Raw genomic sequence first — 19,092 nt, forward strand, 5'->3', positions numbered from 1 at the left:
GGTAAAATCCTAAACCAACTGTACTTTGCAATAACTTGCAAACATTCAGCAAAGCTACATTAAGGCATCCATTATTACAACTGAAATGTAAAATACAGATTTCTAAGAACGTAAGCTAAAAGAAAAGCAGAGCACACATCAGAAAGAATCAAGAATGGTCTGGAAGTAGTAAAGACAGGTCTAAAATTTTAACCCTACCTCTAGAGATTATAGTGCATTGAAAGTAACATGCCAGAAGAAAAAAAAAAAAAAAAAGTAATTCTGTTGTCATTTTATTCTTATTAAACATGAAAGTACTACTAGCCTAACTGCATTCAGACAACTACGACAGTAGAAGGATTTATACAATTTCTTCTGCACCTCCTCCCTCCCTTTTCTTCTCCCCCCCCCCCCCCCCCCCCCCCCCCCTATTTACATTTAACCTGTATTAACAATGACAAACTGACTTTCATTTCCTCATAAGTGACTCCAAAGAAACCAAGTGTCAGAGGCCTGGTGGTGAGCGCATGTAGATTGAAGACAGGCTCAAGTTCTTCCTCCAGTGAATATCAAAGTACTTCCTTGAAAAAACTGTTTCCTCATGAAATTTGGAAATCAACAGCAGAATGTATTATAGCTCAGTGGCTAGGCATTCCTTCAAGGCAGGAGAGTCAAACATCTAAACTTAGAATGAGATACAAAGAGGATTTCAAAGTCATAAGCATTCTTCACATAATTTCTGCTCCCTACTTTTCAGAGGTTTGCTCTTTTTGTTTTTCAATCTTGCATATTAAAAACCTTTTCTTTGCGGCAGATAAAATGATTCAGCTCATTTTTTTCACTATTGCAAATATAGTTTTGGTTCAAAATAAAACTTATTTTTCATGTCAGCCAAGTGGGAAAACCCAATTAATGAAATCTTATGCCTAAATTCTTTAAGATTCACCAGTTGTTGTGGGTTGAAATTTTAATTAAAGTCAGTGCTTCTACTGACCATCTGCCATCATTTTGTGTTAAGAAAATGAGTTTATGCACATACAGCTGGACCCATGTACAATGTGCCTCTAGTAAGTAATGTGGACCAGTTTCACTGAAGGACACCAGCACTTCAAGCATGTGGTGCTTTAAGCTCTGCTGTACAAGCAACAGCATAGACCTGTACTTACCTCTGGCCATGATGTAGAAAAACAGTTTATTTAAATAGTTTAAGGCCATCCTTATGCATACTGACTTCTGGCTGAAAATCAAGTATGAGGATAATTAATTTTCATAGAGTGTCTGATAAAAAAAATATTCAACAACCTAAAATTAATGGCAATGATCTGGATAGCTGATCTGGTCCCAACTGATTTGATCCTATGAAATGCTGCATTCTGTCACTACAAGATAATTATGGCAACTCTGGAACTGCAACACTCACACTGAAAACGAAGGAGATAGCTGAGTTGAAGCATTAAACAAGCAAATATAAATGAATTGAAATATATAAAAGAATATTAAAATTTTAAGCTTTTTTTCAGTGAAACAATGGTTCAAACTGAAAACAGTCAGCTGAATGCTAGTCCTTCCATCTTCATGGAGAACTTATTTTTATTTTAGAAAATATGTTCTTTTTATAGCTATTTAAATTCTATTGCAATGCACAATTTCACATATCAAGCACTTTTTTTTGCATATTGAGTATTTTACACTTCAAAATTATGTAGCTTTAGGTCTCTATCAGTTAAGCCTGCAGTAATTCACACAAGCTGAAAATCTTGTGCAACCCAGAGTTTGTGTTTTTTAACTGTAAAAAAATATATACACTTTTCTGAAAGTATTTATTAAAATATATAGAAAAGTTGACTTTCTCCACAAAAAGTAAGTTATAATAATACTTCGAGTATTTACAGTTTATTTGACTGAAAATCATTGTAACATTTCAAATCTAGTGATAAAAATCATATAATTAGTATATCATTACTTAGTACAAATTATGACAATAACTAGTAATTCTTCATGTTCTATTGTAGTAGTATAGTGGCAAACCATCCTTTCTACTCTAGCAGGCTGGAAGTGAAAGTATTTTTCACCATTAGAAACTGTGATTCTCGGTGTGATCTCTTCAGCTTTGCACGACGGTTCTGAAACCAGATCTAAAATTGAAACAAAAGTCATGGTTTTCAGAAATACAGCACTGTAATCAGAGCAAGCTTTGAAATTTAAAAATATTCACACAACTCTACAGTATTTTGTGAAATGACAGTAGTTTGGAAGCTTAATAAAAAGTTAAAATCTGAAGACAGTGACCAGCACTAATTAAGACTAAGAAAATAATGCCCTCAGTTTTGCTGGAAAATGAGAACCAGCTTCACTAATACAAAAATTAGTATCAACTTCAGTGACACTGAATGGAAGTTCCTAAGCAGCTGCAATTCACATACAAGTCTGAAGGTGTAACTTCTTCAACTGCTTAATTAATAGCAGCACCAAACTCCCCATCAAGCCCAATAAGAACTCAAATCAAAACCATAATAAATATCAAGGCGAGGCCTGAATTCTAATTTTTATGGTATGCTTATCACATTTGATTAGCTGGAAATGAATAATTAAAACCCTGAGTAGATTTTGCTTTTGGCCAGATACATGGCATAGGCTCAAATGCTGGTTTAACACAGTTGTACTCTCCTGACACTCAAAATGCTAATCTTCTAATTCATTCCAAGAAATTACTTCAATAGTTGTTTCAAATTTGTTTTTTAAGTATGTTGACATGCATAATTTTAAAACCAGGGAGCAAGTGATCAAGTTCCACAAACAACTAGAGATTAACAAAGCAGAAATCACAGAAATATTAGTGATAAATGTCTCATTGATGCTATGGAAAAAGGGTTGGGGTTGCAGAATGAATTCAATGGCTGTCATTTCTCAAATCACTCAATGCATACTGTTATGTATAAATGCACACTGTTTTAAATTGATATTAAAATTATTGTTACTACCATCATCTGTCTATTTATATCACCAGACAGTACACACATATCACAAAACAGTACACATGGATGGAAATATCCACCATATTATATATATCACCAGACAGTATACATGGATGGAAATTTTTTTCTGAAAGAAAACAATTTAATTTAATTTAAATAATTAATAATTAAATAATTATAAATAATTATATAAACATTATAATAAATAATTAAATAATTTAATAATTTAATTTAATTTAAATAATTAACTTTAAAGAAACAATTTAATTACCTGGATCCTGTCTTCATCTAAGTCTAATTTGCGAGCTAGTTCTTCTCTAATATCAATGCCGGGGTAGGAGTTCATTTTAAAAACATTTTCCAAGACTTCAATCTGAGGAGATTAAAATAAACTTTTTGAGTAATCATCGCTATTGTTACCGGAGTTAAAATAAATAAATAAATAGAAACAGCTTAACTTGTTTAATAGAAGACTTCCAAGCAGTGCTTGGACAATTCTGCTTTCATGAACAAACATCAACCAGATGAAGCTAGTAACATTATTGTGAATTTACACTAGTTCTTAATTACACTTCTATATGGAGAGATACACAATACCAAATTAGTCAGCTGTTTTAGGTTTCTACCAACAATTTACTAAACTGCATTGTTAGTCCTTTATTAAATAGTAAGAAAATCCCTACCTGGTTTCTACTGAAAGCGGTTCTTGGTCTTCTACCCCTGTACCAGCTCAATTCTCGTTTGAAAGATAGCCTTTCAGTGACTGAAAAATATTTTTCACATTTCAAAACTTTTTCCTCTTGCATTGGATCACTGTTAGCATGAAATAATGGATTTTCATAGGAAACAACAGGGATTTGCAGATGGGAATTACTGTCATCACCTAAAACTAGAAAAAGCAAGCAAACGAACTTCTATTTACTGGTTTTCAGTAGAAACATGACAATATATACTTTTTTAAAAGAGTAAAAGCTTGAGAAGTTAGAAAACAGACTGCTGGCTTACCCAAGTTGGTGCATGCATCCATCCATGGTCTGTGAGGTTTCACTGCAGGAATGCCATCTTTCTTCTGCTCCAATCCCAAAATACTTTCAATGGAAAAGGAACACTGCGTGGTTTTATTTTCTACAAAACTAGATGCTTTCTGAAGATTCTGAGACGCTGATGTATTAGCAGCACACAGCGATGTACTTGCCATGATTTCACCTTCAGCTAGCATAGCACGTATACTGTACTTGCATTTCTCCCAAAGTCCTCCTTATAGCTAACAAGGGGGTTGGATTTGCAACGTCATTAATTAAAATCTTTTATTAGAAAGTTTTAGCATGTCAATGAAAACTCTCCCACCAAGAAGCACGAGGAGTTAATTGTTTATTTGTTTGCAAGTAATTAGCAACTAATGGTGACACTAGGGGGGGCACCAAGAGGGACAAAAAGCGTTATCTCTCCTAACCAGAACATCAACTTAACTTCCTCAAAAGAAGCTATGCACAAATATAGTACTTCTCCTTTATTTGAAATCATTAATGTATAAAATCATTTTTTTTTTTAAACTTTATACTCTAATGGACTCCACTTACCTAAACATAGCAGCTCGATAGGAAACCAGTGAAGTAATAAGTAATCTCATTTAAGTGAATTTCCTTCCAAGGAAATTTAAAAATAATCTCTTAATGCTATTAGGATAATCCCAATGAAAATGCCTCTGTTTTTTCATATGCATATGTAATGGTTAACATGGTCAATAAAACAACAATAGCTTTTGGCATAAGGCACTGTGCAGTGGGTTGGCAATGTTGTCAAATCTCAGTGTAATTGCCTTCCAAGTGCCTGGATTAGTTAGAAGGAACAGTTGCACCAACTATTTTAAATAATTAATGCATTCATTTTTCTTATTAAAATAATTTTGTTGCAGCTTTTTTGAAAAATACTATATGTGAAATTTCCTGATCACTCTTTAAAACATGTGAACAAAGCTTGAAGTAATACAAACCGCACACTCAAATTTACTGGTCTCAAAATACCCTTCTAGTGCTAGGTATTCCTCCTTTCCTGTAAGTGGGTTTATAACCAATAGAAATTTATTTTACAGAGCATGCATTTAAAAAGGCCCAAACTCATGAGTAATAGAGAGAAAGGAAGTAAAGCTTTTGTTTTGAAGTTCAAAGTTTAAAAAGAGTATTATGATTTCACTTATTATAAAGTATCAGATATAACATCTTTATATTTAAACTCATCTGTAAGCCCCAAAGCAATTGCATATGGTCACAACCACCTTTTCATTCAGGGTACCCTCTTTACAAATGCTTCCTTTTCTTATTTTAGATAAAGCTATTTGATAAATGCAAGCATTATTTTAATTTCAGAACACAAATTTTACCAATCTTAAATAAAACTTTGCAAACATGACTTAGGACTGTGCACTTTCAGAGGAAAAATCTGTCCCTTTTTTCCTTGTTTCACCATTTTCTCATAAGAGTTTATTCTGTGTGATCAGTCACATTCTTATGACTAACAATTAACATTATGCAAATAAACAGCATCTCCACTTCGATTGTCTGTACATTTGTAAACCGTCCAAGCTCAACCTTTAGGAATGACAGAAGCTGGAAAACAGCCAGGGAAATAGCACGCTATGGAAATGACGGCGCAGTATTGAGGAAGATTCTAGTAAGAGCTATGCAATGATACAGAATTTTATATCAAAACAATGTTGAGCTGAATAATGTTGACTAAGTGCTGTGCAATGAAACTGTTGTCAAACCAAACTGAAAAAGTGGCAAATCAAGAAGTGATCTTACCAAGAAACCTTATCAACATATACACGTATTTTGAAGTGGCATCAGAATAAATGCAGTGACCACCTGCTAGCTAAGTTCTAACCAGCATTTAACAGCCTCAGCAAACACAAAGTATAGATGCAGAAGAAAAGGCACAAAAATCAGTATAAGAAACAGCTGTTCATTGGCCACTGACATACCTTGTGATGATATCAATGTAGAGGAAGAGTAACAAGTCCCATGGGACTGCATAGGGCACATCAGTAAGGCTCCCTTTACACATGATCAGCACTCCCATCAACTTATTGAGCAAAGAGCAAACTCTGATGGTTTGTCTGCTATGAAAGCTGGCTTAGAAGTCCAATTAAAGATCTATGACAGAATGTCAAAATTTAGAATTCCGAAAACATACTGACAGTTCTTTAAGTAGATGTCCTGTACTTGAACTCATATGCAGACTTGGGGCAAAAAGAATACGTAGTTTGTGTTAATCAGATGGGTAAGGCAGTGTTGTGTCTAAAGAAATGCTTACCTGATAAAATTTTCCCTCAGATTCTCCTTAACACTTGAACGTTCCTTTCTTAAGGAAACCCAGTGCCAATTTTCAGAAAGCTGCAGAGCAGATAAAATACCTTTTCCTAACTGGAAGAGTCAAGAGCGCCTTGGCACTTTCATGCGTTATGAACCTTTTCTGGTTTTCCGCAAAAGCCTCTAACATATTTGGTAGCCTCTGTAAAAGTCTCTTCTGACCAGAAAGTTCCATTATTTCACAGTGGAATATTTGGTGAACTAGAGGTCAGTGGGAAGTGACGGCCTTACAGCCCTTTATGTTTCAGTATAGTTTGTCCCAACAAGGCAACCTATGATCTTAGCTAAGCAACTAGTCTCCTTTTCTTGACTGCAGACACTTGAGTATTCAAACTGCACATCAGGCCCAGACGTTACTGAAGAGATAAAGCAAAGCCTCTTGCACACCAGTGATCGGTAGATGAATCTTCTGCCTCTACAGGTTCTACATTCTACATGGAATATCAGCTTTACAAGTAAAAAAGGGAAAAAAAAAAAAAAAAAACAAAAAAAAAACATTACATCTCCACCTCCTTCATTTGGAGCTGCTTACCAATTTATCCGTCCTGAAGAGGTTTCATGTACGATCACTAATAGACAGTCTCTAGAATTCAGAAACTAATGTGGACTTTAATAATACAAGAAACCTCCTAATGAATATAAACAGCTGGTTTCCAAATACAGACCACTATTTGTTTTTTAAGTGCAAAAAACCACCACCAACAAAACACAGCACAAGCACTGATACAAAAACATTTCAGAAAATATTTATTTCACCTGAACAAATAGGAATGAAATTAACCTGGGCCACACAATTAATACTCAGATTACCACATCCATCAAGTCCTAAACTGGTAACTACCTTCCTAAGTGATCTCTTCAGGAAACTACCAAGAACTATCAATAAAGACAGACATAGGTGTTGATAAGAGAAATATTTATGAGGCACGTATCTCCACAAAATTAACCATTAAGTTAATTGACTAGGTTAATTGACATTTTGGTTTCTCTGAGACTGTCAAGGATTAAGAAAACCTTTACAGCTAGTTTGCTTGCAGTTGAACGCTCTCATTTTTTAATGACGTTTATTTATTTAAGGACTTGTCAAGGAAAAGAGATCCTAGTAGCACTCAAAAAGAACGTTCATAAAATAAGCCAAAAAACATGTAATGCATTTGCTCAGAAGTCAGAAACTGATCAAATACTGCCATCTGGTGTTTGTGCTCGCCCAGCTGCTAGTTTCCTCTATAATGTTATGCAAATAGGAAACTTACTATTAAAATAATCATACTAATTTGCTCAATGTTGAATTGAATCAGACCTGGAGACTGCAGTGCAGTAACTGAAACATATCGACACTATTTTTAAACTGAGTGCATGGCTGCAACTGCATACAAGAACTGGAAGTATCAATTCAGATGTTCACAGCTTGCTCATACAATGCTTTCTAACTTCTGAGGTATTCACTAAAATTGAAACACCATGAATCTAAGAGACCTTTATAATATTAATGCCACTCCATATCACTGTTTATAAAGATTTCATTTGAAAAGAGAAATTATTCTATAGATAACAAGTCTGTATTACACCAAAATTACATATACAGAGATAAATCTACTGAAAGTCTGGCTGAAGGTCTAACATTCAATTGTTGCTACATTTCTTTGAAGAGAATCTTGTTCAGTTGTAGAAGAAAGCTATTTGTCATTAATATAAAAATAAAAAGCCAACAAACCATTCCATAAGAAATATGGGTAAAATGTTTTCCTAGGGGAAAGCTTGCAATGTTTTAGATTCAAGTAAAGGAGAATTTGATAGTAAAGAACCTGATCTGATTTCTAGGAATTCACACTGAAAGTATAAATAGAGCTTGAGCCTTCACTCAAACTTCATCTCATTATCCCAGCCTATTGGAAATGAGGAATACTTCTTTTGCAACCCATGTGAACTTACCTATGGAGTTTTAGCTAAATACCTTTGCAGGAGCAACGAGAGCAATGTGACAAACACATTGAAAATCCTGGGTAATGAATAACAGGATAAATCCTTAAACATGCAGAAACAATTCTCTTACAGCATAACATACCAGAAGGAGCAAACTCATATAGAATCATAGAATATCCTGAGTTGGAAGGGACCCATAAGGATCATCAAGTCCAACTCCTGGCACCACACAGGTCTGCCCAAAAGTTTAGACCATGTGACTAAGTGCACAGTCCAATTGCTTTTTAAATTCAGACAGGCTTGGTGCAGTGACTATGTCCCTGGGGAGCCTGTTCCAATGTGCAACCACTCTTTTGGTGAAGAATCTCTTCCTGATGTCCAGCCTAAACTTCCCTGCCTCTCCATTCCCCCTCACAAGGAAGTTGTAGACAGTGATGAGGTCCCCCCTCAGACTCCAGGCTGAACAGGCCCAGTGCCCTCAGCCGCTTCTCATATGTCTTCCCCTCTAGGCCCTTCACCAACTTCATTGCCCTCCTCTGGACACTTTCCAACAGTTTAATGTCCTTGTACTGTGGTGCCCAGAGCTGCACACAGTACTCCAGGTGAGGCTGCACCAGTGCAGAGCAGAGCGGGACAATCACCTCCCTCGACCGACTAGCGATGCTGTGCTTGATGCACCCTAGGATACGGTTGGCCCTCCTGGCTGCCAGGGCACACTGCTGGCTCATATTCAACTTGCTGTCAACCACAACCCCCAGATCCCTCTCCAGCGTCTCATCGCCCAGTCTGTACATATAGCCAGGGTTGCCCCGTCCCAGGTGCAGGACCTGGCACTTGCCTTTGTTAAACTTCATGCGGTTGGTGATCGCCCAGCTCTCCAATCTGTCCAGATCTCTCTGCAAGGCCTTTCCACCCTCATCTGAGTCCACAACTCCTCCAACTGTGGTGTCATTAGCAAATTTGCTCAGAACTCCTTCTAGTCCTACATCCAAATCATTTATAAAGACATTGAAGAGGACTGGCCCTAAGATGGAGCCTTGAGGGACCCCACTAGTGACCATCCGCCAGCCACATGTGGCCCCATTAACCACAACCCTCTGAGCCCTGCCCATCAGCCAATTGCTCACCCATCGTATGATGTTTTTGTTAAGTTGTATGCTGGACATTTTGTCCAGTAGGATCCTATGGGAAACTGTGTCAAAAGCCTTGCTGAAGTCCAAAAAGATCATATCAGCTGGTTTCCCCTGGTCAACTAGACAGGTGATCTTATCATAAAAGGAAACCAAATTTGTTAGGCAGGAACTACCCCTCATGAACCCATGTTGGCTGGGACCAATGACTGCATTGTCCCCCAGGTGCGCTTCAGTAACTTCAAGGATCATCTCCATAATTTTACCAGGCACTGACGTGAGACTGACAGCCCTGTAATTGCTAGGGTCTTCTTTCTTGCCCTTCTTGAAAATTGGGACAACATTTGCCAGCTTCCCGTCTACTGGGACCTCTCCAGATTCCCAAGATCATTGAAAAATAATTGAGAGAGGTCCTGCAATGATGTCAGCCAGCTCTTTAAGCACCCTGGGGTGAACCCCATCCGGACCCATGGACTTGTATGGATCCATGTGGAGCAGCAAATCCCGCACACGTTCAGGGTCGGTTGGGAGTTTATCATTCCCACCATCATGGTCCTCCAGCTCATGGCACCCTGGGTCCTGAAGCCCATCATCAGCATTGAAGACAGAGGTGAAGAAGGCATTAAATATCTCTGCTTTGCCTATGTCATTGTCTGTGAGGAGACCTTTCCCGTCACATAGCAGACCTATGTTTTCTTTGGTTCGCCTTTTTCTGTTCACATATCTAAAAAAAACTTTTTTATTGTCTCTCACAGACATGGCCAGCTTCAACTCTAGTTGGGCTTTGGCCCCACAAGTTTTCTCTCTATAAATATGAACAGCATCCCTGTATTACTTCCTCGTCTCCTGACCCTCCTTCCAGCAGCTGTACTCTTTCTTTTTCCGTCTAAGCTCCAGTAGAAGATTCCTGGTCAGCCAGGCTGGACTTCTGCCCCACCTACCTGACTTTTGACTGATATTTTGGAATCGCCTGATCTTGTGCTTTTAGGAGGCAGTGCTTAAAGATTGACCAGCACTGATGGACGCCAATGCCTTCAAAAGCAGCTTCCCAGGGGACCTCGTTGACTAGTTCTCTGAGCAGCCTGAAGTCTGCTTTCCCCATATCCAGGGCTGAAGTTTTGGTGGCAGTTTTCCTTCTGTCACCATAAATTCTCAACTCAACCACTTCATGGTGACTATGACAGAGACGACTGCCAATTGCCACGTCTCCCACAAGACCGTCTTTGTTTTCCAGCAACAGATCAAGGAAGGCACCTTTCCTAGTTAGTTCCCTTAGCACCTGTGCCAAGAAGTTATCATCTAGGTGCTTTATGAACCTCCCGGACTTGCTCGTGTCAGCCACGTGGTGATCCCAGTTGACGTCTGGCAAGTTGAAATCTCCCATGACAAGGGGAGTTGACCTCGAGGCATCTCTTAGTTCTGCAAAGTATAATTCATCAGTGTTGTCGTCCTGGCCAGGTGGTCTGTAATCGATTCCCACAACAACATCCCCTTTATTTGTTCGCCCCTTAATCCTTATCCAGAGGCACTCAACTTTGCCATCCCCAACTTAAAGTTCCATGCAGTCCAGCCCATGCTTCAGATACATTGCCACCCTGCCACCTCGCCTACCCTGCCTGTCCCTCCTGAAGAGCCTGTATCCATCTATTGCAGCACACCAGCCACAGGACTCATCCCACCAGGTTTAGCTTATGCCGATAATGTCGTAGCTGTGGGACTGGGCCAAGACTTCTAGCTCATCCATTTTATTCCTCATACTGCATGCTTTTGTATAGAAGCACTTCAAATGTGCTTCCCTACACATAGCACCTTCCATATCATCCCTTCCAGATTTTGTACCCCCTATTCTTTGCCCAGGGATAGCAAAGTTCACCTGTTGAGTGAAGACCTGAAGCCTCAGAGAACTCTGTTTATACCAGCTGAAACAACCACACCAGGAGTTCTTGGTGACATTGTCCTGAAGTTGCAAGGCTTAGTGTTGGCTCCTGTTGTTGTTGTCACTCACCCATTGCTACTCCACTGGCAGGTCACCTTTCACAATAGTCTATCAGCTTCTTGAAAAGGTGCGAGCAGCACATATAATCTTTCTTGACTACTTATCACACACAGAAAATTGCCTTTCATATCACCTTTCCCACAGCTCCTTTACCCAACTCCACCAGTATTTCAGCACCTTAGACATCTTGCTACATAGAGCTTCCTTACAAACATGTTTTGAACATAAATTTCAGAGAATATATTCAAAGCCAACTTCAAAATTCTGAAGGTTTTATTTATTTATAGGCAAGAATACCATAAAACCGTTAATTTTTTATTTTTTTTTTCTCCCCCAAAACACAACTAAAGGCAGTTAGCTATTATTTGCTAAAGTGAAAGCTAATTTGATCTAGAAATATTAAATGAACACTGATAAATTCAAGGTAAATCCAAGGGTAGCAAAAGTCTATAGAAATTGTGTTAAGCAGTGTTTAACATACAGAAAAATCCTAACTTATCCAGACAGCTACTTTCACTCTCCAGTAAATCTAAAACATTCTCTCTGTTCTGGTTTCATACCTGAAATCCTCTAAAGAGCTGTTGGCTGCTCTTCTCCCTGTTTACATTATGCGAAGTATTAGTCCCCACACTTTTAGGGCCTCATAGTAAGCATTTTGTACAAAAAATAAAAAATAATCACATAAAAAGTCTACAATGCTGAGAAAAGCAGAGTACCAAAATATGCGTAGTAGTGGGTTCAGAGGGTTTCTTCCATTCATTACTATCCAACCTCATCTGCTGTAGCCAAATTTGTATTCTAAATAAAACTTTCAAATTCCTTTCAACATTTGTAAAAATGTACACAAGGTATAAGACTAGTAAGACATTACTAATATACAGAATGTTTCAATGCAAGAGATCTATTAAAAAAAAAAACAAGCTAGTAGTTAAAAGAAGCCCTGATACACAATAGAATTATTTTTAAAAAGTTCCCTCTTGCTACCACAATGAATTGAATCATTAAACTGATTAAGATCAACAGAAACTAGCATTTTCATGCTAAAAACCAGCTGAGACACCAAAGCACATTTCTACATATTAAAGATGTTTGATACTGTTTTGTTTTTAGTTCTACAAAACATTTAGTTTTCTAAGAGGTGTTCTTCTCATTTCATAGAATCACAGAATTGTCTAGGTTGGAAGAGACCTCAAGATCATTGAGTCCAACCTCTGACCTACCACTAACCAGTACTCCACTAAACCATATCGCTAAGTTCAACATCTAAATGTCTTTTAAAGACCTCCAGGGATGGGGACTCAACCACTTCCCTGGGCAGCCCATTCCAATGCCTAACAACCCTCTCAGTAAAGAAGTTCTTCCTAATATCCAACCTAAAACACCCATGGCGCAACTTTAGCCCATTCGCCTCATGCTGTCACCAGGCACGTGGGAGAATAGTCCAACCCCCACCTCGCTACAGCCTCCTTTAATGTACTTAGAGAGAGCGATAAGGTCGACCCTGAGCCTCCTCTTCTCCAGGCTGAACAAACCCAGCTCCCTCAGCCGCTCCTCATAGGACTTGTTCTCACTAGCTTCGTTGCCCTTCTCTGGACTCACTCGAGCACCTCCGTGTCTTTCTTATAGCGAGGGGCCCAAAACTGAACACGGTACTCAAGATGAGGCCTCACCAGGGCTGAGTACAGGGGGACAATCACTTCCCTAGACCTGCTGAACACACTGCTTCTTATACAAGCCAGGATGCTGTTGGCCTTCTTGGCCACCTGAGCACACTGCTGGCTCATATTCAGCTGACTATCTGCCAGTACTCCCAGGTCCTTCTCCGCCAGGCAGAACCACTTCCAACCACTCAGCTCCCAGCCTGTAGCTCTGCTTGGGGTTATTGCACCCCAGGTGCAGGGCCCGGCACTTGGCCTTGTTGAACTTCATGCAGTTGACCTCAGCCCATCGGTGCAGCCTATCCAGATTCTCCTGTGGAGCCTCCCTACCCTTGAGCAGATCGAAACATGCACCTACCTTGGTGTCATCTGCAAATTTACTGAGGGTTCACTCGATCCCCTCATCCAGATCATCGATAAAGATCTTAAAGAGGACTGGCCCCAGTACTGAGCCCTGGTGAACACCACTAGTGACCGGCCTCCAGTTGGATTTTACTCCATTCACCACAACTCTTTGGGCCCGGCTATCCAGACAGCTTTTAACCCAATGAAGTGTAGGCCAGTCCAAGCCATGAGCAGCCAGTTTCTTGAGGAGAATGCTGTGGGATACGGTGTCAAAAGCCTTGCTGAAGTCAAGGTAGACCATATCCACAGCCTTTCCCTCATCCACCCAGCGCGTCACTTTGTCATAGAAGGAGATCAGGTTCATCAAGCAGGACCTGCCTTTCATAAACTCATGCTGACTGGGCCTGATTGCTTGCTTGCCTTGCAAGTGCTGTGTTATGACACTCAAGATAATCTGCTCCATGAGTTTCCCTGGCACTGAGGTCAAACTGACAGGCCTATAGTTCCCTGGGTCTGCCCTCCGGCCCTTCTTGTAGATGGGCATTACGTTTGCTAGCCGCCAGTCGACTGGGACCTCCCCTGATAGCCAGGACTTCCGATAAATGATGGAAAGTGCCTGGCCAGCTCCTCTGCCAGTTCTCTCAGTACCCTTGGGTGGATCCCATCTGGCCCCATCAAGTTGCGAACACCCGAATGCTGTAGCAGGTCGCCAACCATTTCCCCATGGATAGCGAGGGCCACATTCCGCTCCCCATCCCCTTCCATCAGTTTAGGGTACTGGTTATCCAGAAATCTACTGGTTTTGCTGCTATAGACTGAGGCGAAGAAGGCATTAAGCACCTCCGCCTTTTCCTCATCTTTTGTAACTAAGTTCCCCCCCGCATCCAGTAAAGGATGGAGATTCTCCTTAGTCCTCCGTTTTGCGTTGATGTATTTGTAAAAATATTTTTTTTTTGTCTTTAATGGCAGTAGCCAGATTGAGCTCCAGATGAGCTTTGGCCTTTCTAATTTTGTCCCTGCACTGCCTCACAACATTCTTATAGTCCTCCCGAGTGGCCTGCCCTCTTTTCCAAAGATTATAAACCCTCTTTTTTCTCCTCAACTCAAGCCACAATTCTCTGTTCAGCCAGGCCGGTGTTCTTCCACACCAGCTTGTCTTTGGGCACGTGGGGACAGACCGCTCCTGTGCCATTAAGATTTCCTTCTTGAAGAGCGCCCAGCCTTCCTGGACTCCTCTGCCCCTCAGAACTGCCTCCCAGGGGACTCTGCCAACCAGTGTCGTGAACAGTTCAAAGTTGGCCCTCCAGAAGTCCAATACAGCGGTTTTACTGGTCCCGTTCCTGGCTTCTGCCCAAGACAGCTCCCAACCACCACACCTCCCACCAGTCCTCCTCTGTTTGTGAACAGCAGGTCTAGCGGAGCACCTCCCCTGGTAGGCTCACTAACCAGCTGCGTCAGGAAGTTATCTTCCACACTCTGCAGAAACCTCCTAGACTGCTTTCTCTGGGCTGTGTTGTGCTTCCAGGATATATCTGGGAACTTGAAGTCCCCCATGAGAACAAGTGCTGATGATTTTGCAACTTTTGTCAGCTGCCTGTAGAACTCCTCATCAGTCTCCTCATCCTGGTTCGGCGGTGTATAACAGACCCCCACCAGGATGCTTGCCTTGTTCTTGTTAGCCTTCCCACTGATCCTAACCCATAGGGACTCAACCTTATCATTCCCAGCCTCAAGTTCCATGACATCAAAACTCTCTGATATAGAGAGCCACACCACCACCCCTTCTGTGCTACCTGTGCACTCAAAGGCCACAGCAGCCGCCGCTGCCCTGACAGGGACACAAGGTGCCAACCCCTCAACACACCCTTTTTCTCTGAGGGGACTACAGCGGTGAGAGTAAAGCCCAGTGGGCCTGGGGGATACATGGCTTATGGCACGGAACACTTAAAAAATAATTAAAAAAAGGAAATCTCTTGGATTTTTCTCAGCACCTTCACTCGACGACCGCGGGCAATAGCCGCCTCAGTGCGAGGCGGGAACAGCTCCAGTCCCCCCCGTCGGGGCACCTCCCATCAGGCAGCCATAGTGGCAGACAGACGGAGCCGCTGACCAATAGAGAAGGGGTGGGACTGGCAGCAGAGCCAATAGGTAGGTCGGACGGGTGGGCGGGACATCCGGCGCGGCGCGGGGCGGTGCGGTGACGGCGGGGGGAGGGGCGCAGTCCAGCGGGCCGCCTGAGGGCAGCGGGAGTAGCAGCGGCGCCGTTCAGTCCCCGTCAACCCCCGTCATGCCCGGCATCGACAAGCTGCCCATCGAGGAAGCGCTGGAGGACAGCCCCCAGGTAGGAGTGGCGGGACGCGGCCCGCTGAAGGCCCACCTGTGGGCTCCAGGCCTAGCGCCGCTGTCACCTGTCCCCCTCCACCTCAGCGCCCTCCTCAGGGCTCCCCTCAGAGCCCCCTGGCCCTGAGGGGGGGCTCTCCGAGGGAGGTCTGGAGGGGGGGTTGCCTTCGCAGACGCCGTCTTGGCTTCTCAAAAGGGTTTTTAGTATCTTAGTCTGGCACAAAAAATGCGAAAGTTTTAATAGATGCGCGTAACATTGGATTATTGGGTGAGGTTATTGTGGTGTTCGTTAACGATGTGATTGGGTGGGGAGCGCGTGGTGCTGGGGTGCCTGTGGTCTGTCTGTTACCTGCACCTCCGCGCCTGCTGCCTGCCCTTGGCAGCGGTGCCGTGCAGTATATCGCCAGCTCTTTCGTGCTCCCGTGAAGCAGGAAATGCTTTCTTCAGTTGCGCTGTTTTCCTTTACTGGTAGCAACAACAGCAGGTACTTGGTACCGTCACTTTTCTTAGGTGTGGATAAGTAAAGGTTACAATATATTTATATATATATTTTTTTCTGAATTAGATCTTTGTTTTACCGCATTGTTTATGTTGATGAGCAAGACTTACTGTACTGTAAAAGTATATGCATTGGTAGTTTTGGTCCCTCAACCACAGAAGGAGAAGCTTTCACTTGGTTAATATGGAACGTTAATCCCTAAAATGACAATTATTTTAGCAAATCTACATTAAGTGGAGGAACACCCTAGAAAAGGCGCCAGAAGAAGGCCATGGAGGAAGTATATCATCACTTTCCAAAGAACAGTGCCACATATAGCTCTAGTAGCAGATGTTGGATGAGATCTGTTCTGTAGTATGGTTGCTGGCCCAGAGACTAAACCTGATGTATGCTTGCAAACAGGAAAAAAATATGGAAGTACTATAATGATGGTAATTTAACGTAATTGTCCGTTGAAGGCCTGTTCTCAGTATATAGAAATCAGAACTATTCATATTTATAGGAAATGTCTAATATAAAATAAACTTGGGGTGCCTGACAAGTGAGATGTCGAGTTTTTTTCAAGTACCGAAGACTGAAATGTCATTTGGGAAGCTCAGGCTAAAGCTGCATGTTGGAACATAATCGTCAATTCTACAATCTTTCATTTGAAGCTGTTTGTAAGGAATACAGATTAGCAAAGCCTAATTAGACAATCTTTACTTACTAATATACTTAAGCTATTAGATTTGCCTGTATCTTCTCCTATTTGAGCTACAAATTTTTCTGTCTTCCAGCCAACCTGATATTTCAGGTGAATTCTGGTAATCACCCCTTAGAATAATGTAACTGTGGCTTATAGTTTTATATTACATCAGTTTGTTTCTTTTATCTTGTAATCAGTGCAATGAAAATGACAACAAACGTTGCTTGAAGAAAGACAAAACCATGCTCTCTTTAAGAGTTGCTATGGCTTTCTGATTTATGTGTTCATATTTTGTTGTAATATTAAATCAATCAATCTAGATAGTTTTTCAGTGCTGTTCTGTGGTCTGGGATTTTGCACCTTTAGACTGGTTTGAAATGCTAGCTTCAGTTATATAAGCTTCAAATCAAACTTATTCTGCATCTAAGGGCAAGAAAGGTTTTTCTAAAATGGCAAAAAATGTTGATTTCTTCTTGTTACAGGACAAAAAACTAGCCACACCAGTTCTAGTCATAAACCAAATAATATTTTACATTGTCTTCTGCCAAGCAATGCAGCACAATTTCAATATGAACTTCGTGCATATATTATACACATACTCAGTGTATGTATATATTTATTTAGAGAGAATTTCTGCTCTCTTACTCGCATTTCCAAACCATTGCACAATAAAAAGGCCAAGAGACTTCACAGTACAGGCTGTATCTCCTGTCACTTAGAATACAATATGTACATGTATGACTTCTGACTAGTGGTTTCTTAGTGCTGTTTATTACTGGTAGCTTCTAGTGTACCTGCTCATATATATGGGATGAAAGCATCTTAAAGAACATGCTGAATTCCTTTTTTTTTTTTTTTTTTTTTTACTAGAAACATGAGTAAACAATTCCTCCTTGTTTTTTTAAGGAGTATCTGTCAGTGTTTTCAGTTTCAGATTATTTTCTTTCCATCGGTGTGGTAACATTCTCAGTTTGAAGTCTACCTCAACAAGTGATACTTTTACAATGTTCTGCAGTGTTCTGTATTAAAGAATAAACATAATCCAGACACCTAACCTGATAACCCTTTCAAATTGCAAAGTCAGATTTGTTTATGTTCAGGTTTAAAGGTTATGAGTATATAATTCAGTGGTTATGGTACTATGTAATTTTTTCCTTTTGCATTCTTTTGTGTCTGTTCCCTTTAATGGAAGAGTCACACTTGTGTCATTAGAATGACACATGTTGCCACACCTGCAACATCTGAGTTCTCTGCCTCTTCCTCCTCCACCCACCCCTGACATTTCTTTTTCTAGTTGTTTTATAAACCAAAACCATCATTAAAGCCGTTTACTGTGTTGGTGATGCTGTTTGCTTTTTTTTCCCCTTAGGTATCCTGTAGGCATTATATGGTATGATCATATTTGTGAGACAACCACTCATCTGGACTTTCATGCTCAAATAACATACTTTATACATATTTAGTATGCATAGCTCGGTTATCATTAAAAGCAGAAATTAAGAAAAGTAGTTGAAAGAGACCTCCTTGCTTCAAGGGAAGATGGAGTGTATTCTAAGTCATTTCAAGACAAGTATTCAAGTTAGAAAGAACTTTTAATAATAAAAACACCCCATTTCATATGCAGTGTGATCCAGTGCTTTCCGCTAATCTCAGAGGTTTTCCTGATGTCCTGTGCCAGTCTTTCATTCTTTCCCCAGGTGCTCTCCATCCCTTCCTCTTTAAAGAAAGTTATTGAGTCTAAGGAAGACTAAGAAAGAGAATTTACAATTTCAAGTGTTTAAAAATTATAGTTTGTGAGGAAAAAAAAACAGTTATATACTCACATTTCTCTTCATTTTCTGTCAGGACGTTAATTTTAGTATGAACCTAAAAATGAAGCAGTCTTTTTGCTAAGATATTACTACAGTTAAAGGGTTTATTTTGTGTTTTCTGCAAGTGATATCCAAGCATCCCAACCTATATTTTAGTGTAGTATTATGTAATTTTTTCTTAGGAAAAGCAAATACAGCCTCTGCAGAGTTATAAGCGCATTCTCTGCTCTTCCCCTTTTGGCGTTTTGTCTTGGCAGAAGCAAGCTATTCGATACCTTCCTGGTGAGGAGTAATAGTACTTCTGAGTGCAAAAAGGATGCAAAAGCACTGAGTAAGCATCTCATTTAAAGTTAAGCATGAATTACACTTGAGCAGCCTGATTG

General features: G+C 40.4%; 2 protein-coding genes across 15 annotated transcripts in view; one reads left to right on the forward strand and one right to left on the reverse strand.

Moving 5' to 3' along the window:
• Window positions 1-412: 412 nt before the first annotated feature.
• Window positions 413-15,461, reverse strand: HESX1 (HESX homeobox 1). Of its 11 annotated transcripts, none has more exons than XM_084530988.1 (8): window positions 6,855-7,019; window positions 5,935-6,106; window positions 3,960-4,218; window positions 3,638-3,843; window positions 3,226-3,327; window positions 2,052-2,114; window positions 1,146-1,216; window positions 413-658 (listed from the first exon to the last, which is right to left on the reverse strand). In XM_084530988.1, exons 3-7 carry the CDS (start codon window positions 4,171-4,173, stop codon window positions 1,172-1,174), a joined length of 630 nt encoding a protein of 209 aa, XP_084387114.1. In that variant the 5' UTR covers window positions 4,174-4,218; window positions 5,935-6,106; window positions 6,855-7,019; the 3' UTR covers window positions 413-658; window positions 1,146-1,171. The 11 variants fall into 11 exon arrangements, with proteins under 11 accessions (XP_084387114.1, XP_084387112.1, XP_084387110.1 ...); XM_084530986.1 differs by lacking the exon at window positions 5,935-6,106 and adding an exon at window positions 6,267-6,346; XM_084530984.1 differs by lacking the exon at window positions 5,935-6,106 and adding an exon at window positions 6,267-6,753.
• A 122-nt stretch (window positions 15,462-15,583) lies between these two features.
• Window positions 15,584-19,092, forward strand: part of APPL1 (adaptor protein, phosphotyrosine interacting with PH domain and leucine zipper 1) — a 30,993-nt gene continuing 27,484 nt past the window's right edge. For all 4 annotated transcript variants that reach the window (XR_014696254.1, XR_014696255.1, XM_084530441.1 and 1 more), the window contains exon 1: window positions 15,584-15,715. Coding sequence is in view for 2 of the 4 variants with exons in the window: in XM_084530441.1 (XP_084386567.1) it covers window positions 15,662-15,715 (54 nt within the window). In the remaining 2 variants the exon portion in view is untranslated. The remainder of the gene's footprint in view (window positions 15,716-19,092) is intronic.

The sequence above is a fragment of the Aythya ferina genome (genome assembly GCF_964211825.1).
Source record: "Aythya ferina genome assembly, chromosome: 10".
In the NCBI taxonomy this organism is placed as follows: Eukaryota; Metazoa; Chordata; class Aves; order Anseriformes; family Anatidae; genus Aythya; species Aythya ferina.

Excerpts from the sequence above, each read along its gene's own strand:
- HESX1 (XM_084530987.1), bottom strand. The coding sequence starts at position 4,173 with ATGCTAGCTGAAGGTGAAATCATGGCAAGTACATCGCTGTGTGCTGCT. Across the intron at positions 3,844-3,959 it reads GGATGCATGCACCAACTTGG|TTTTAGGTGATGACAGTAAT; the intron begins GTAAGCCAGCAG and ends TGCTTTTTCTAG. Across the intron at positions 3,328-3,637 it reads CCGCTTTCAGTAGAAACCAG|ATTGAAGTCTTGGAAAATGT; the intron begins GTAGGGATTTTC and ends TAATCTCCTCAG.